The 19,462-nt window shown below is 37.6% G+C and overlaps 1 protein-coding gene across 1 annotated transcript; it reads left to right on the top strand.

Annotated features, from left to right (window-relative positions):
* The first annotated feature begins 564 nt into the window (after positions 1–564).
* On the top strand, positions 565–18,101 carry snx25 (sorting nexin 25). The gene is made up of 22 exons (XM_061725900.1): positions 565–751; positions 2,060–2,657; positions 4,325–4,409; positions 6,026–6,242; positions 6,474–6,646; positions 7,665–7,851; positions 8,781–8,851; positions 8,929–9,119; positions 9,305–9,436; positions 11,085–11,234; positions 11,327–11,452; positions 11,601–11,765; positions 12,391–12,522; positions 12,775–12,915; positions 13,595–13,708; positions 14,361–14,438; positions 14,572–14,655; positions 14,735–14,852; positions 14,950–15,016; positions 15,821–16,002; positions 16,115–16,215; positions 17,334–18,101. The coding sequence occupies exons 2-22, from the start codon at positions 2,307–2,309 to the stop codon at positions 17,397–17,399; spliced, it is 2,931 nt and encodes a 976-aa protein (XP_061581884.1). The 5' UTR covers positions 565–751; positions 2,060–2,306; the 3' UTR covers positions 17,400–18,101.
* The last annotated feature ends 1,361 nt before the right edge of the window (positions 18,102–19,462 follow it).

Below are 19,462 nucleotides of genomic sequence, written 5' to 3'. Positions count from 1 at the left end.
GTATGGAGCCTTTTTGTTATTGTAGCATGAATGGCTGAAACCTATATATTTTTAAATTTCATATATATATATATGTATATATGTATGTATATATATATATATATATATATATATATATATATATATATATATATATATATATATATATATATATATATATATATATATATATATATATAATGTATATGGGTGAGAGTAGACACGGTTAGTTTGAGATTATTATGCATTTATTGATAAAACCCTTGATAATAAATCATTTGACATTCAGTACTGTAAAAACATCTTGTTGAATTATTTATTTTTTTATTATTATTCATTAATTATTTTTATTCACATTGAATGATGCCTTTGTTTGAAAGACAAGTTTGTCGTCACTGAGCACGAGCCCTTGTCTGAGGGTTCGCTTAATGAAGAGGCGAGCCGTCTCGGTGGGCGGTGTTTCCCCTCGTATTCACGGGTCTCGGCCAGGACCCCGCCCACCCGGGCCGTAGCGGGGCAACAACGGAAGCGACGTCAGTGCAGGGCGGCCGCTGATTGGCTGGCTGGTCGCTGTCAGCCAGACTGTCAGTCAGACGGAGCTCGGGGAGAAAAACAGTCACCTGTTTTCATCTTTGACTGGTCTGGGTATTTGCATGATTGTCGCTGCATTTGGGGGAATTCGTTTCGCTATTGCAATAGCGCAGATACGACTTTTTGATGGAGAAGCCGCCAATGTTGCTGTTGTTAAGGGACAGCTTGCTCTAAATGAAAGGTGGGTGAGCTAACGCTAGCTGTTGTTGACTGTGACTTAAGGCTGATTTATGGTTCCGCGTTACACCGACGCAGAGCCTACGGCGTATGGTGTGCGTCGCCGCGTACCCTACGCCGTAGCCTACGCCGTCGATTTAACGCGGAACCATAAATTAGGCTTTAGCCAGCTAAATGTCTCGTCAGCCGGTGTTCTGTCGGTTTTTGCTACCCTGACAAAAAAGTGCCACCTAACGGTTTTCTACCTTTGTAGAAGCTACAATTTTCAGGGTTCCTACGGCTGCTTGAAATCCTTGAAAGTGCTTGAATTTCAATGTTGTGTTTTCAAGGCCTGAAAAGTGCTTGAATTTTAGTTTTAAGTGCTTGAAAGTGCTTGAAATTATAACTCTTGTGTCTTTCACAAAATTGGGATCATCAGACTGTATAGTTTAGTTATTACAAGGAAGAATAAAACCAGTAAGATGAAACATAACTAGATGTTTACAGCATGATACAATGAACATAATTGTGATTAAAAAGCGGAAAAAATAATTATGAGTATATTCCTGTAGATATTTTACCCCAGCGATAAGGTGCTTGAAGATTTTGAAAATGACCCTTTAAAGTGCTTGAATTTGACCTTGAAAAATGTGTAGGAACCCTGTAATAACTAAACTATACATTCTAATCCCAATTTTGTGAAAGACACAGAGTTATAATTTCAAGCACTTTCAAGCACTTAAACTAAAATTCAAGCACTTTTCAGGCCTTGAAAATAGGGCTGAACGATTTTTGAAAATAATCTAATTGCGATTTTTTTCCTCAATATTGCGATTGCGATTTAATATGCGATTATTTTTTCAAGGTCCTGTTGTCATATAGTTTTCAACTACACAAGCAATAAATCAGTCTATTTTATAATAAACAATGTCAGATTTATTTAAAGCACAGAAGGAAAACACAACATTGAAATTCAAGCACTTTCAAGGATTTCAAGCACCCGCAGGAACCCTGAAAATCAGTAAGATGAAGAAGTTTACAGCATGATACAATGTATATAATTGTGATTAAAAAGCAGAAAAAATAATTCTGAGTATATATATTCCTGTAGATATTTTACCCCAGCGATTAAGGTGCTTGAAGATTTTGAAAATGACCCTTGAAAGTGCATGAAAAGTGCTTGAATTTGATCTTGAAAAATGTGTACGAACCCTGAAGTTAACGCTTACGCATTTTTTGGTGTGCTTTATAGAGCAGGTGATCCTAACTTGCATGAGCTATTTCGTTTTTTAGAAACCGCCACTAACTAATCCACCACATATTCATTTCTAAGGTGACAGCCGTAGTTGCTCTCTCCGAGCCATCACCCGGGGTGTCCTTTTGCTTGCTCTGGTGAGGACATAGCGGCTGGATCCACGGGAAGATGCTGCAGCGGGGATGCCTCTTGGAAACAGTCTTATACTCGAGGGTATACGCAAATGTACACATCTTAGCTCTCGCTGGTACTTTGCTTATACACGAGCGGAGCAAAGTCGCAGCCTAAATAGCAGTGACACATACATAGATGGTGGGGTCACATTATGCCCGGCACCTCAACTACCACTCCACCACCGGCTGAGGAAAGCAGAAGCCCCGGGACACAAGAGGGACCCATGTCTGTCAGCCCCAGCTCTGCCTGCGGCTCCTCGTTCCGGTTCGTCCCTGCTTTCTGCCTGGGCGTGGTGGCAGCAGTCGTCTTTCAGCTGGCCTGGGGTGGCCTGACTCTCACATCTTTTTTGCTGAAGCTGTTCATCTATGTATCATTCGCCTTATTGTGTTTCCTGGCTGGGAGCTTCGTCCTTCTGGTCAGGAAGAGCCCTCTCAAGGTCAGCTGCTTTGACTCTAACAGAATGCAATCCACTACACGGTTGGAGGTCCTTAACAAGCTCATGGTAAGATGCCTATATTCAGTTCTTCACAGTCACCGCTTACTAGGGATGCACTGATCTGACCTTTTCAGCTTGTGGTACTGATGCTGATGCCTGGTGTTTGCACATCAGTCAATACCCAGTAACATTATTGAGTTAATGAACAGTATACCTCACCATGAAGACTTTTTCTTCTCAGCTAAACTATTATTTAATTTTTACAAAAATAAACAGTTGTCCACCTGCTGGACTAAATAACTGTGCATTACCACTCAATTTAATATAAAATACAATCAAACTTAGATAAATTGAATAAAATGTAACAGCCGGAACTAACATACATAGAAACAAAATCCATGTATAGCAACAGATTTCGAGTGAACGGATCAGCTCATGTTATAATTTTGCAATAACTGATCCACATAGTTTGTCAATGTCAGGTCTGATATCTGATCTTAATGAAATCAGTGCATCCCTACCACTGACACACAGTGAAGCTTTGCAGGGAGATGTTGGTCTGGTTGGCATGTTGGCATGTTGCATGAACTATGAGAAATGTGGGTGTCTTGTTGTGTTAAGGTTTCAGGCTTATAGGAGACTAAGGGTTTTCAGATTGATCAGTTATTGGTTATTATCAGCAATCAAGTATTGATTTAGTTGAAAACTCCCGGCTGTGGATGGATACCTAAAGGAACTCGCTTGCATCTGTTGAACAGAAGATACATGATTCCGTCCCGTTACTATATATGTTTTAAGTTAAGACAGTCAAAGATGGCTCTTTTAGTTCCTCAGTTGTAATAACAGCTATTTGTGAAGGACTTAAAAGAACATAAATGTTTCTTGTTAATCAATACATTTGGAAGCAATTCTTACCTTTAGTTTTCATTCATCCTTAAATTAGAGTAATAGCTTGTAATGTTTTGATGGTATGATGTATCTTTCTCTCATGTTTGTAAATGTTACTGTACACATTTTGACTATTGCACTGAAGCTTAATTTGAAGAAAATTGTCAATCGATAATTTAAATCGCAATTTGATTTTCCTAAAATCATTCAGCTCTAGTGCTGGGTATCAAATAATATCAACATTTGTTTACATAGTTGCTTGAATGTGTAAGACAGAGTTCAGAAAAGGTAAAGAGAGAAACACAGAATGAAAAAGTGGGATAGATTGGAGTTGAACGCCGGGGTCCTTCCAAAACTAGTTTCTATGAAAAGAGCTGGGAATTCATGGTGGAAAAAGAAGCTGTGCCACTTTGTTTATCTGGTATTTTTACCAAAGCATGGGACAGACATTTAATCAAGTCTGTCAACTTGTGAAAAGTTTTATTTTTTAAATGTAACTATGTATGATTATTAGTGTAGTTTGTCCCTGTGATGGATTGGTGACGTGTTCAGGGTGTACTCTCACCTAGTGGTAGCTGGGATAGACTCCACATCCTTGTGACGTTGAATAGGATTGATGCAGGTAGGGAAAATGAATGAATGAATGAATTTTAAGAGAGAAAAATGATGTATATATTTATTGACAATAAATGGACAATGGTCAAATTGTGATGATTTATCACATGTATTAATATGTATCATAAAGTTGTGTTAAATTAGTTAATAATGGATCTAATTTAATCTAATTTTAGGCTGTTTTCCATGTCTGGGATTAAAAATAAACTTTTTATTAATTTTTTTTTTAGGGTCGTTTTTCAGTGACAGCTCAGGAGTCAAACCAGAGCAGAAAAGTGGTGGTGTCCCACAATGTGGATAAAGCCCTGAAGGAAGGTAATGAACCGCCTTTGCTCAGGGTTTTTATGTAAAACTTTACATCTGCATTACATTATATTGCGTGCGTGCGTGCACACATACACATCTGATGAACATGAACCACTCAATCTCAAACAGGCCGCTATGACACACTGACTATAAACAAACACGCCTAATTTTTCAGCATTAGGAGACTTGATTGACTACAATCTGTGCGGCTGTCAATATCTTAATTTCAGTACAGTATTTCATATCGTCTTAACATTGACTTGTATGTACCGAATATTATATATATACATATATATATATATATATATATATATATATATATATATATATATATATATGTGTATCTACCGGTATGTATATACAGTATGTATGTATGTATATATGTATATACAGTTGTGTGAAAAAGTGCTGCCCCCTTCCTGATTTCTTATTTTTTTGCATATTTGTCACACTTAAATGTTCATCAAACAAATTTAAATATTAGACAAAGATAACACAAGTAAACACAAATGCAGTTTTTAAATGAAGGTTTTTATTATCAAGGGGAAAGAAAAATCCAAACCTACATGGCCCTGTGTGTAGAAGTGATTGCCGCACCCAGGCCTGATTATGCCACACCTGTTCTCAATCAAGAAATCACTTACCGGTAAATAGGACCTATTGAAGTGAAATAGGACCGAGGAGCCAGAAGCGGTGGAGCTTCCTCAGGAGATACTGCCAATGCCAGCATGTTCATATTAGGTGCTCGAGGTCGGAGGTGTGCATTTAAAGACCCTGAACTTACACCAGTCGACCAAATTCACTGCCTTCACTCAAAAAACTAAGGATCTTACCAAGAAATATTCTTATTTCTAACCTTAAAATGCCATTACACCTGATAATACACATAACTTAAAAGGTTAGGTGTTTTTCCCACGTGTTTCAATTGAACTTTCATTTGTGTCAAGCAAATTTTAAGTTCTAGTTAAGTTTTAAGTTAAAGTCTTTAAGATTTTGAGGTTTGGCAGTGTTCAAAATAAAATGATGAGACCTGCTGTATTGGAGCACATTTTCTTTTAGTTAAAACTGTAGCGGGAACAGATGTTTAGAGGAACCTATGTATGTACCGGGTTAGAGGGGGAACATATTATAGGAGAACGGACCAGAAGAATATAGAGTGGATTAAAAATAAAAGTTAAGCACTGAGCTACATGTGTCTCCCGTCTGCCTGAGCACGGCATGTTACTAAAACCAAACATATCCGCCACCTCTTTCTTCTTCCTTTACGTGCGCGGCGTCAGCGCGCAAAACCTGCGAAAACCTGAAATACCTGCTTTGAGCTGGCAAAATTAAACGATTCTTCAAAGCAGAGAAAATTCCTCGATCATTTTTTGTAATCGAATTACTAGAATTATTCGAGGAATCATTTCAGCCCTACTTCTACTAAAGTTGCCTATGTTACTTGCCTGGTTAAGTAAAATCATGTTCCTGCAAAATCTTCGGGGATGCTGGCAGGTTCTACACAAGCAAACAAATATTTGATAATTGGGAACATTTTAAATGAAATGAAAAAATAAATGTATAATCTTGTATTCTTATCGTATTTCAGCAAAACCAGTGTAACCGATGTTCCTGTGTGTCCCCAGTGTTTGACTATGCGTACAGAGACTACATCCTGTCCTGGTACGTCCCCCTGAGCCAGGACGAGGGCCAGCTGTACTCCATGCTGCTGGAGGATTGGTGGCAGATGATTGGCCAGCTGAGATCCAGGCTCGCTGACATCGACCTCGTCAACGTAGTGTGTTACGACAGCATCCGGATCCTTCACACACACTTCACAGACCTTAAGTCTGGCTCTGCAAGGTACGCAGGGATTTTTAATAACATATTGATCAGCTTTTGGTAATATACACATGTGTGATTAAATTGTTCCATAATTTTTAAGTGATGGATAGGACTGACTATTATTTATGAGGAAATTTGTTCCCCTTTTGAGATCATATAACAGACAGAATAACACTTAAAAATTCTTCTGTATCTTTCTGTTTCTCTCCAAGTCCTCATATGCATTTTTCATTTCATGTGTGCATGAAGACCAGAAGAAGTTGCTCGGCCGTTTCCTCTTCACCCCTGTTTGATAAATCCAGACACGGAGATGGCCTTCCTTCGCTGTGTTGCAAGAATACTTCTGCTGTGCCTGCTGCCGCAGAAGGATGCCAAGTCCCACACTCTCCGCTTCTGCCTGACAGAAGTCATCACTTTCAAAGGTACAGAGACAACATTTTGATGCCAGTTCTATATATAAGGCTGTACCATACCTGCGTAAATACTGTATGTCTGTGTCTCTCTCTCTCTCTCACTCTCTTTCTCACAATCTCTCTCTCTCATGTATGGAATGAAAGTCTGACATCGCCAAGTCTCTCGCGCCATCTTGTTTTTTCTGTGTATTGCATTATCCCGTATGGATCTTGCAAGAAATACATCAATATGAGCAAGTTAGCACAAAACAGAATAATTGGACTCAGTTCCATTCCACTGATAAAGAAGTTTCCTCGCCTTTTCACCACCATGAAAGAGCAACTGCGGTCAATCGCCATCAATCGTATTTGCGTGGTCAAATCAGCTGCTCCCAAATTTTGTTTGCACTTGTATTACAATCTTTACGAGAACTCAATGAACAATGCTCAAATACAACCTGCCGTTTTCAAAGAAAGAGTTTAAGACAAATGAATCAGATAAAAGTGTTTGGATCAGTTATAAATACATATATTAATAATAAATTGTGTGATGGATGATTTCAGTTGTGAAATGCTCTAATTTAACGTTTGACAAATGGTAAAAAACATGTCAAAATTGAGAAAATTTATTGCACATACTGAATTTTAAACACTTTTACTGTAGAAAAGTGGAAATTTCCCACCTCCAATCTTTTCACATTTCTACAGTAAAAGTCTTTGAAATGGAGTAAGCGTGTAGTCGTCGTAGTCCTGAAGATAGATGTGGTTGTTATTACCTGAGATTATGGAGAAATTTTACACCTAAATATTTCCCCTTTTCTACAGTAAATGTGTTAATTTTCATTCAATATATTCAGACTTATAAACATATTCACTTCATATTATATGTATCTTAATTTCCAAAAGAGCCCAACCCATAAATAAATAGGCTTTCCAACCGTATATGGTTTACTGCCAAAAAGTTTGTTGTTACAACAAACTAATAATCTACCAAACATACATATGTGTACATTTTTCTGAAAAGGTTTTTTTTCTGCATTGTCTCCAGTTCTGAAGCCTTTGGTGGAGCTGCTCAGCGATCCAGACTCCATCAACAGAATGCTGCTGTCTCAGTTGGAACAGAGGGAACAGATGGCTGAGCAGCAGAAAAAAGCTTACACTTATGCTGCCTCTTATGAAGACTTTGTTAAGCTTATATCAACTTCTGCTGATGTCAATTTCCTCAAACAACTCAGGTATTATCAGCAAAGGCACAAATGTAGAATTACCAACCTGACCTTGTTAAACTGAGACTAAACTCTATAATGCACTTACAATACACACTTTCTTAATACTCTGTTTATATATATATATATATATATATATATATATATATATATATATATATATATATATATATATATATATATATATATATATATATATATATATGCTATAGGGCTGGGCGATATATCGAGATTTTAATATATATATTTTAATATATATCGAACAAATGTTTTGTTATTTGCACAACTGTCAACCTCAGTGGAAAAGTCTGCCTGTTACTGTCTACATTGTATTAATTGCACAGTGTATTTTAATTTAATTGTTATGCAGGAAAGGGATATTTGTTTTATTTTATTCAAGAAGAATTTTTATTCTTTAGGCTTTGTATTAAAACTGACTGTTTTTTTAAGGGTTTGCCTCAGAAAAAAATGAAGCTAACAGAGATGCTATGCTATAATGCTTTGGGGAAACCCCAATTATGGCACAGAAAAAATATCGATATATATCGAGTATCGCCATTCAGCTAGAAAATATCGAGATCTGACTTTTGGTCCATATCGCCCAGCCCTAATATGCTATCTTGTTTTGCTTCAGACAAATAATAGCTTGGCACTGAATTTGCTCAAATATTTTGTTAATTTTATAAACAAATGTATTACTTCTGTTTACTGTATATAATATATAGTATGTTGTGTATGATAGTGCGTTAAAATTGTATCCTCATTACATGTCCTGTACTTTACTGTACTTATTGTGTCTTGTATTTGTATTTGGCCCTTTTGCCTCATTATTACAGCTTCTATAACCAAGACAGTTGGTTTAGATTTTATTATTTCATGATCCTCATTAATTCATTTGAGGAATAACTACTAATGTTTTTGTCTCTTCTTCTCTTCAGGTATCAGATAGTTGTAGAAATTATTCATGCCACCACCATCAGTAATCTGCCTCAGCTCAAAAAGCAAAAAGGTAAAGACGAAACAACTTTTCCACATTAAGCAGACTGATTTTACAATTCCCTTCATTACCTGTGATGTCTCTCTTAGAACGGAAAGGTAAAGAGTCTGGAGCCATGAAGGCCGACCTATTGAGAGCCAGAGATATGAAACGATATATCAATCAGCTGACTGTTGCTAAGAAACAATGTGAGAAGCGGATCCGTCTGCTTGGTGGACCAAACTATGAAAACAATGAGGAAGGAGGAGGTGATGACAGTGATGACCCTCAAAGTCAAAAGGTTAGCCACATGTGATTTGTGATACTGTGAGTCTTGTCTCTGTTGAAAAAAAAACAAAAACTTGTTGATCACTCTAAAGTTATTTGTAATATTATGTTGGGAACAGCTTCATTTCTTGTGAAATGCATGCCATAGACATGCCTGTTTTATTTAACTTTCTCTTTTGAAACTCTGTCTTGATTCAGATCCTTCAATTTGATGACATTCTGTGTAATCCTGGCTACAGAGAGCATTTTAAAGTTTACATGGAGAGAGTTGATAGGAGAGCTCTGATAAGCTTCTGGGAACTTGTGGAAACGCTGAAAACTGCAAGCAAGGTATTTTCTACACACATTTCATCCCAACAGCGCTTAAAGTCAAAGTAAATGAAATTGTGTGTATCATAACTAGTGTTTAGAGGCCCTCTAAAGCCGTAATAAACTATATTTATTCCACTGATTCCACATTGTTCAGGGGTCTTAACCCTCTGGAGTCAAGGGTATAATTGTCTTTTGATTTGACCTCTCACATAGTCCTGCAGGTTTTTGATGTTTCCTTGCTTTAACACAACCTTTTTTTCCAGTACAAACCTTTTTTTATTTTAACATTGAAAAGCACACAAAAACAAAATCTGAGTTGGAAAAACTTTTTTTTTTTGTGAGAACGACAAACATGTTTAACGAACCATTTTTGTAGCTTAGAATGCAAATATCAGTTGTAAATTTCAAAAACATATGTACAAATTTAGCCAACAAAAAAGTTATGTACACTTTTTATTTTAAAATGCAGACAAGGCAAGTTTATTTGTATAGCACAATTCAACACAAGGGAATTCAAAGTGCTTTACATCAAATTCATCATCATCATCATTAAAAGCGGCAGGACACAATTAAACAGTAAATAAAATAATAAGAAAAGAGGTAAAATTATAAAAAGCAAAGTTGTTAAAAGTAAGGACAGTAGAGTACAGCAGGTACATCTCATTCTTAGAATGGCAAGAATTACGTTTCTATACGGTCAAAACGTACAAAGACCGGGTCAAATACAGTAAAGTAGTAGTAGTAGTAAAGTAATCTGTGACAATTTGTACGGTGAATTAAACCAATTTGACAATTCTATGGCACAATGCCTGTTTCCAGGTCTTATTTCACACAACTGAGGAGAATTACATTTCTATACAATCAAAACGTACAAAGACCGTAGACAATGCCTCACATTTTTATTGATTTAAGAAAAAAAGAAGAAAAAAAGATAGTGTCAAAATAAGATGCCACACAAATTATTTGTGCCACCCCGACAAACATTGTGACACCTCCAGATGTCCATCCTCTTTTTATCCACCCGAAGGCTGCGTCTCCAAGCTCACCATCACAACTCCCCTCTCTTCCTCAGCAACCAGATTCTGTGCATTGCCATATAATATCTGGATTGGTTGCTGTGGTACATAATAAATTTTTCCACCAATAGGAAAGAGGGTGTTTACGGTTTGTTTGTTTTTTTTCTCCCCACTTGTGAGCACTTTTCTGAGACTGGCCCATTTTAACGCTGTTTTTTTTCCAGCACAAAACATGATGACAATATTCAGAAAGAATCATGCTGTATATTATTTATCCTAACGGTTTTATTTGGTCTATAAACTCGCTTTAAAAACTTGAAAGTGAAAACTTAATCTTTATAAACAAGTTGAAACGTAGACTCAGCATCTGTTGACTCCAGAAGGTTAAGCCCTGCTACATATGTTGAACAATTTTAAAAAGCATTTTACAATTCTGGGAAAGAAACCAGCAGAAATTATTAATCTGAGTTTGTTTTTCTTGCCAGGTCCTGTTTTTTTGTATTTTTAGTGACAATTAAGCTTTATATATGGCTCCTTGATTTTTTTTTTCCACTTAAAAGTGTAATTCATGATATAATGAAAGCTAAATTACTTGAATTAAGTTAAGAACATACACAAATAACTGATATTTGTCTGTTTCTATCTGACAGAACGAGGTGCCCCAAATTGTAGGAGAAATCTACCAGAAGTTTTTTGTAGAAAGCAGAGACATTCCAGTGGAGAAGGTTCTGCTTAAGGAGATCCAGCAGAGTCTAGTGGGGAACAGAGGAACTCAGGTCTTCGTCAGATTACAAGAGCAGGTGAATGTACTTTTATTCTAGTCAGTGGTGGATAGTATGGATATATTTAGAGTGACTATAAAGCTTTTTTGTTGCATTCAATCATTGTACAGGTTGCTGAGACGATGAGAGAACGTTACTACCCTTCCTTCCTGGTTTCGGACCTCTATGATAGGCTGATCAGAAGAGACGAGCAGTTCAGCCAATCAGGGAGCAGTCCCGAAGAAAGAGGGGAAGGGGTCAGCCACGCTTAAATACAGAAATGAGAAACATTCAGTCTTTTTTTCATTTCATGCTTGTGTTTGAATGTGTATGAAAAAAAAAGTTTTTTTTCTTGTCTTGATTCTTCACAAATATAAATCTTCCCTGCTCTCCCCGTGTGCTCAGTGCCAGGGTCTGGATGCAGGAGACGAGGTGTGCGACGAGGGCAGTAAAGGAATAAATGAGCAGGCCAGCTATGCTGCTACTAAACTACGCCAACTCTATGACAAACTGGAGTACAAACGCCAGGCCCTCGGCTCCATCCAAAACGCACCTAAACCAGACAAAAAGGTAACAAATTACATAGAACACAAACAGTACGGAAGAGTGTTAGGGCCAGGCAGGAGAAAAATACAAATATTTTAGAGTTGGAAGATTTTTTTTTTCATTATGCACGTCGAAAAAAAAGTCGAAATGTCGAGAAAAAAGTCAAAATGTCGAGATTAATGTTGAAGTACAATTTCGAGAAAAAAGTCGAAATGTCGAGAAAAAAGTCGAATTGTTGAGAAAAAAGGCGAAATTTCAACTTCATTCACGAAATTTCGACTTTTTTCTCGAAATTGTATTTCAACATTAATCTCGACTTTTTGACTTTTTTCTCGACATTCCGACTTTTTTCTCAAAATTGTATTTCAACATCTCGACATTTCGACTTTTTTCTCGACATTTCAACTTTTTTCTCGACATTTCAACTTTTTTCTCGAAGTGCACAATAAAAAAAAATCTTCCCCTCTCAAATATTTTTTCTCCTGCATGGCCCTAATACTCTTCCGTACAAACACAGTATCTGAACTACTGAGGTCTCTCTCCATGATGCCCTGGGCAGTTTAGATATGAAAGATATTCCTTTGTTGTCATTTGTTCATAATACTATAATTTTCATGCTGCATGAATTCTTTGTCCTGTTTGCTTGTAGATTGTGAGCAAACTAAAAGAAGAAATAGGAGCTATGGAAAGAGAACACGGGGAGCTCCAGCAGCACATCAGCAGGACTGACTGGTGGTGTGAGAACCTGGGCCACTGGAGAGCTTCTATCACAACCGCCGAGGTGACAGTAGTTTCATTTAGCAACAAAACAGCAGATGGGACGTTTTACTTATGTGTGAAATATTATGCAGCGGTTGGGGTTTATTGTGATTGTTGAGGTAGTTCTCTTTTCATCAACTTCATCAACAAGTGTTTGAGATTATTTCATGGTCCCAAGAAATGTGTACACCTGTTGAATGACGTACCAGAGACAATTTATGTACCGTATAGTAATTTCAACCCATATTTAACTGTGTACATGTGTACATTTCAGGCTGCAGAGGAAGGTGGTGAGACGGTAGCCAGTTACAGCGTCTGTGTAAGTCTGGTGGAGGGAGAGGAGACGTCCAACAGCTGCTGGAGTGTCCAGAGGAAACTCACTGAATTCCAGATCCTGCACCGCAAACTCACTGAGGTAAAAGAACAACGTCTCCTTGCATGACTGTGTTTCCAGTATGTATTTATATATCATCACATTATAGCAGAATGTGCTGCACGGCTGTGGGAAGCCTCATTTAAAGACTTGTAGATGATGGAGTAAGATCCAGATTAAAGAGACATGAGATGGTGCAAAGCATATTTACCTCCCTATGTGGTGAAATAAAATACATCTGATGGCGATGAGGTGTGGAGAGTACGGAAGATTATTAGGGCCAGGCAGGAGAAAAATAAAAAATATTTTAGAGGAGGAAGACTTTTTTTTATTATTATGCACTTTGAGAAAAAAGTCGAAATGTCGAGAAAAAAGTCGAAATGTCTAGATTAATGTTGAAATACAATTTCGAGAAAAAAGTCTAAATGTATTTCAAGTTGATTCTCGAAATTTCGACTTTATTCTCGAAATTTCGACTTTATTCTTGAAATTGTATTTCAACATTAATGTCGACATTTTGACTTTTTTCTGGAAGTGCACAATAAAAGAAAAAATCTTCCTCCTCAAATATTTTTTCTCGTAGGAGAGCGGTGTACTTTCAAGTAGTAATATTTGCAAATAACTAGTTCTATACAGTAGAACTATATTTATTGTATAGTTAATTTTTTATATGTATGTATAATTGCAAAGTCCTTTTTAATAGTCTTTCTCTCCCTGTCAGTGTTTTCCTTCATTGAAGAAACTTCAGTTGCCATCCCTGAGTAAACTTCCCTTCAAGTCCATCGACCAGAAGTTCTTAGACAAGAGTAAAACGCAGCTCAATGCCTTCCTCCAGGTAAACAACACAGACATTCACTGAATATGTAGCTGGATATGACACTGATGAGGGGAGGGACTTTTTTCCTGTCTGGGGTAGTTCCACAATCTGTTAGGGAAAGTTATCCACATTTCTGCTTAACTTTGCTCTTTTAGTTCCTGGTACCTGCTTTTTTTTTTTTTATAATCCCTTATATTCTTTATGAAATATTTCTACCTTTACCTGGCCTAGGAGTCTAGCAAAAACATAAGGGGTGAAAAAGGAGGAAGGTACAAGGAGGTACAAGCGATGTTTGAGAGTTTCTTGCAGCATTCTGATCATGTCTTTCATCATCATGACCAAGAAACAGAAGAAAACAGAGGAAACATTTATCTGCACACATTGTTTTTCATTTGCACTAAATAACTCAATAATACTGAATTGGGGCAAAACGGAAATAAGAGAACTTCAGGGTCTTGGAAAAGAAGATGAAATCAGCGACTACATTATAGTGCAAGTTTTGAGTGACTAACAAAAGGTAGGTCCTAGTGGAAAAGCGCCATTAGTGACATTGTTCTGCCATGTTTGGGCCAGTATGTAAAAAGCTGTGGGGTCAAATTGGTGGTAGATCTTTCTGTGCAGAATGTGGGTGTGCAGGTGCTCAGACTGTCTGTGTGTGTCTCTGCTTTAGCGCCTGCTGACAGACGAGCGTTTGTGCCAGTCGGAGGCTCTCTACGCATTCCTATCTCCATCTCCAGAGCACCTCAAGGTAAACAGTTTTTCACGCTTTGCTCTGCTCATTTTCAATTTCCTGGCACCTTGAGGACCAGGCTTTTTCATTTTCCACTCTGAATTCAGGGCTTGAGGCTGTAAACTAATACTATCTCGTTGAATGTGTGAAGGTCATGTCTATTCAGAAGAAATCATCGTTCTCTCTGGCCTCATTCCTGGAAAGGTTACCTGGAGATTTCTTCTCTCATACAGAGGTAAACACTTGTGAACAGATCAATTATGAATCACTGCAACTGTCTTGCATCCTCAATTCCACTGCACGTTTGTTTATAGGAGGATGGTGATGATGACAGCGATCTGTCAGACTATGGAGATGAAGCAGATGGGAGAAGAAATGCTCTGGCTGAGCCGTGCTTCATGCTCATAGGAGAAATCTTTGAACTCAGAGGAAGTGAGTTGACCGAAATATGAATTGTAACTGCTCTCCACTGTTTGTCTCTTTGTCTAACCTTTTCCTTTTGGCGTTGTCTGTCCCTTGTCCTGCCTAGTGTTCAAGTGGGTGAGGAAGACTCTAATTGCACTAGTCCAGGTGACATTTGGACGAACTATTAACAAGTAAGTTCTCACACTTTAGATTTTGGGATAAAATAACCTGATCTTTTTTATGTTAAGGATGATCTACTTTATGAACTTTGTTTGGGAAAAAAATCCACACATATTTCATGATAGCATTTACTAGACTACGGAAGAGTATTAGGGCCAGGCAGGAGAAAAATAAAAATAATATTTTAGAGGACGAAGATTTTTTTTTTCATTATGCACTTTGAGAAAAAAGTCGAAATGTCGAGAAAAAAGTCAAAATTTCGTGAATAAAGTTGAAATGTTGAGAGAAAAGGCGAAATTTCGACTTTATTTACGAAATCTCGACTTTATTTACGAAATTTCGACTTTATTCTTGAAATTGTATTTCAACATTAATCTCAACACTGATTTTTTTCTCGAAATTGTATTTCAACATTTATCTCGACATTTTGACTTTTTTCTCGACATTTCGACTTTTTTCTCGAAGTGCACAATAAAAAGAAATCTTCCCCTCAAATATTTTTTCTCCTGCATGGCCCTAATACTCTTCCATACTAGACCATCTTCATTCTGAACCGCTTCGTTTTTCTTAGTGCTGGTGTTCTAACTGCTCAATCTTTTGTAAATGCTGCTGAGATAGATTTTTATTTAGTAATTTTGCTTTTTGTTCATCACATGGGTGAATCTGCTAGCTAAATAAAGTAATCAGTCTGCAGCTTCAATATGAAAAAATAAGATCATGCCCATGTGGACATTTCCATTTCATGTACATCTTCATGTACCGTACATAAAGATCCACATGTGTGAGGTTAACATGATTTCCGTTGTTTGTTCCAGACAGATCCGAGATACTGTAAACTGGATCTTCTGTGAACAGATGCTGGTGTGTTACATCAGCGTGTTCAGGGAAACATTCTGGCCTAACGGGAAGCTGGCGCCACACGTCAAAGTCCGGAGTGATTCTGAACGCAGCGAGACCAAGGAAAAAGCTCAGCAGAAACTTCTTGATAATATCCCAGGTACACATGCAGACATGGGTTTTTAATCCATATTAAGCATTTTTGTTGTATTAATATCACACGTCTTGGTTATAGTTGAAAAGTGAGCCTCTTTTTCTTTCTTGTGAATCAGATGCATTAGCTAACCTGGTTGGCCAGCAGAATGCCCGATATGGAATCATCAAGATTTTCAACGCTCTGCAGGAGGCTAGTGCCAACAAACATCTTCTTTATGTAAGAAAAGCACATTGTAAACTTAAACATGATCTTTGCAATAGAGGGTCTGCATTGACGTCACTTCCCCACTGGACCCCCCCCTTACTCACACTGAGTGGCAAAACATCAGCAGAAACAGCTGCAACTAGTGGAGAAGACGGGATAACAGCTGATTATGGTCTTAAATTAGCGTCAGTTGGAATTGACAGTGACCCGTACAGTTACCCCAAGAACCAGTGGTCCATGGACATTAATATTTGGTACAGTTACCAAGAACCAGTGGTCCATGGACATTAATATTTGGTACAGTTACCAAGAACCAGTGGTCCATGGACATTAATATTTGGCCACCAATCCAGTTTTCTGATATTTATAAGTACTTAATTTCTACGCCGGGGAAATACACGAAGCAAAGCGGGAAGGCTTACAAAAGTCTTGATGCTTGGTCCTACTTCCAGGCAGGATTTGTTGTAGAAATTAAAGTGATGAGGACACCAAACTTTATGATTTGACCGTTTAACTTTAGCTACCCAAAAATCCAACATTACCTGATACAAAATGGGAACCACAAATCCACATTTCGGTGCCTGGAATCCAGTTGTTTCTGTGAATTGCAGCGATCCATTTGTCTCTCTTAAGCTTATTTTTCGGCAGTCTGTAAAACGATAACTCAGATTTCTTGCTAAATCTATGAGTACAGTCGATCGCACAACAGCTCTTTCCCATTTTAGTTGTTTTCCAGTTGCTCAAACTGAAAGTTTACGCTGCCCCTCAGTCTTTCTGCCACTCAGTCTTTCTGCCACTCAGTCTTTCTGCCACTCAGTCTTTCTGCCACTCAGTCTTTCTGCCACTCAGTCTTTCTGACACTCAGTCTTTCTGACACTCAGTCTTTCTGACACTCAGTCTTTCTGACACTCAGTCTTTCTGACACTCAGTCTTTCTGCCACTCAGTCTTTCTGCCACTCAGTCTTTCTGACACTCAGTCTTTCTGCCACTCAGTGGGCGTAACCCGCTGTGAAGTCTCATCTGTGACGTCATGCACATTCCCTCTATTGCAGCAAATCTCATGAATCCTACAAGAGTTCCAAGCCACAACCCCTTTGTCCGTGTCTCACTCTCTTCTTTTTTTTTTTTAGGTGTTGATGGAAATGTTACTGAAGGAACTGTGTCCTGAACTTAGAGCAGAGGTGGAAAGCGTCTGACCTCACACACACCAAGTTATTAGATCATGTATAAAGGCTCTGCCGGTCATCTCTCTGGGTTTTCTGTAGCTGACCAATCGCACACTGCCAGGTGAGACGAGGAGAGAGCCGTCTTGCTCGGAGCTCACGCCCGAGCTCTGCTGTTGAACGATGATCCTGAACCAACGTGAGGCCGAGCTGAAAGAGGCCGGGGTTTGACTGAAGACGAGTGTTTGGTGATCTCTCCCCACGGCAGCATTCTAAACACACCGATCGCATTTAAGTGAAGGAGCCTCCAATCACAACAACAAAGTTTTGACACATACGTTACATTTTTTTCTCCCCTTTTTTGTATTTCGGTGGCACTGTAGTTGCTAGAGCAAAAAGGAAACAAGTCTTTTGTTTGACAGTAACTTGTGGTCACTCATTCCTGGAGCGGATGATCAATGGATCTGGTCTTGAATGAATCAGTGAGTCGTGTAGATTCTCTTTACTTTCTGTCCCTTTAAGGGACCTGGTGTACGTCATTATCCACAGACCTCGGAACATTCCTACACAATACTGAGCAGCAACACGTGTTCTTTGATTCTTGTTGAGACTAATTGTGCAATATAATTTCATGTGAAAGTCACTGTAATAATTTTATTTATAACTGTTGTTCATAGTTTGTTTTTTTTTTAACCGGAAATTGTTTAGAGCCTTTATATAAGCAATAAATTTCAAACAAAAGTTGATGTTTGTATTTTTTTTGTATATGTTGTGTGTGTATGTATACATTTTATATATATATATATATATATATATATATATATATATATATATATATATATATATATTTTTTAACATCGTCTTGAATAATAAATCCGATTTAGATTTAAAATCGATTAATCGCTCAGCCCTGATATATATATATATATATATATAAAATGTGTGTGTGTGTGTATATATAAATATGTGTGTGTGTGTGTGTATGTATGTATATATATATATATATATATATATATATATATATGTGTGTGTGTGTACACTGTATATACCGTATATATATTAAATTAACATCTTACATGTACAAAACCATTGCACATGCAGCAGAATCTGTTGAACAGGGAGTTATGAATAAATTAAAGTATATATTGCATTTAGCCACCAAACCGCCCCAGCCCAAAAAAAAACAACAAATAAATAAAAGAAAGGAAAAAAAAGTTTATGATTGTAATGACTTTATAGAATTCCCAATCGGATCCAGAGAATAAAGCCACCAACAATACAGACAAGATATTTCTAAGTTCAGGAAGTGTTCAGTTGCAAATGTGACATCAGCTTCCACATCCCAGATCTTGTGACTATACTGACTGTTGTGGGGGCATGAATAATTATTTGAAATATGCTTGTCAAGAAAAACTTTCAGCTCAGACGATGAAAGTATTATCCAGACTTAACTTCCTAGTCTACATAATGATGGAAGGTAAATATCATTGTGGAACAAATCAAACAACAGTATGAGCCATGGTGTAAATGTAATTATTACTATCATGACTATTACTCTGCCACTGAAACTAAAGATGTTTCTTAAGACATAACTAAATCATGTTAAAATATAAATTAACTACTATAATGTAGCTGCCATGCATGGCCTCTGCACAGTGCCCTTATAAAATCTAAATTGTATTTTGTATTTGTCTAACTTCCCTGAGTGTTGCAGTAGTGGGTGGCCAACAGGTTTTATTGTTTCTACCCCTGAATGTCAGTTAGCTACAAAACTGCAGGGTAAATGTAAAGAAAAACAGTAAGAGTTTTTCTTCAACATGGTGTTGATGTGTTTCCATCTTGGAAAAATGGTTCAGAATGGGATGAAAGTCAACACCTGATGGCATCATTACTTGCTGATGGTATAGAGGAGATAATATGGAGGAACTTAATGATCAAACCGTGCAGGGTCAGGTTGCGGATAGGGTTGCCAACTCCCTGATAAATAAATAAAGGACACTTCATCTGCAGGGCCGGCCGACCTGATTGCCTTCACCTTTCCTGGTATGGGGAATGTTTTTAGCCCCTTTTTTGTGAGTGAAATTATTTTTTTAACT

This window comes from Cololabis saira, chromosome 7 (assembly GCF_033807715.1).
Source record: "Cololabis saira isolate AMF1-May2022 chromosome 7, fColSai1.1, whole genome shotgun sequence".
Taxonomy (NCBI): Eukaryota; Metazoa; Chordata; class Actinopteri; order Beloniformes; family Belonidae; genus Cololabis; species Cololabis saira.
Note: the sequence above shows the minus strand (reverse complement) of the source record. Positions and strands in the feature narration are given on the sequence as shown.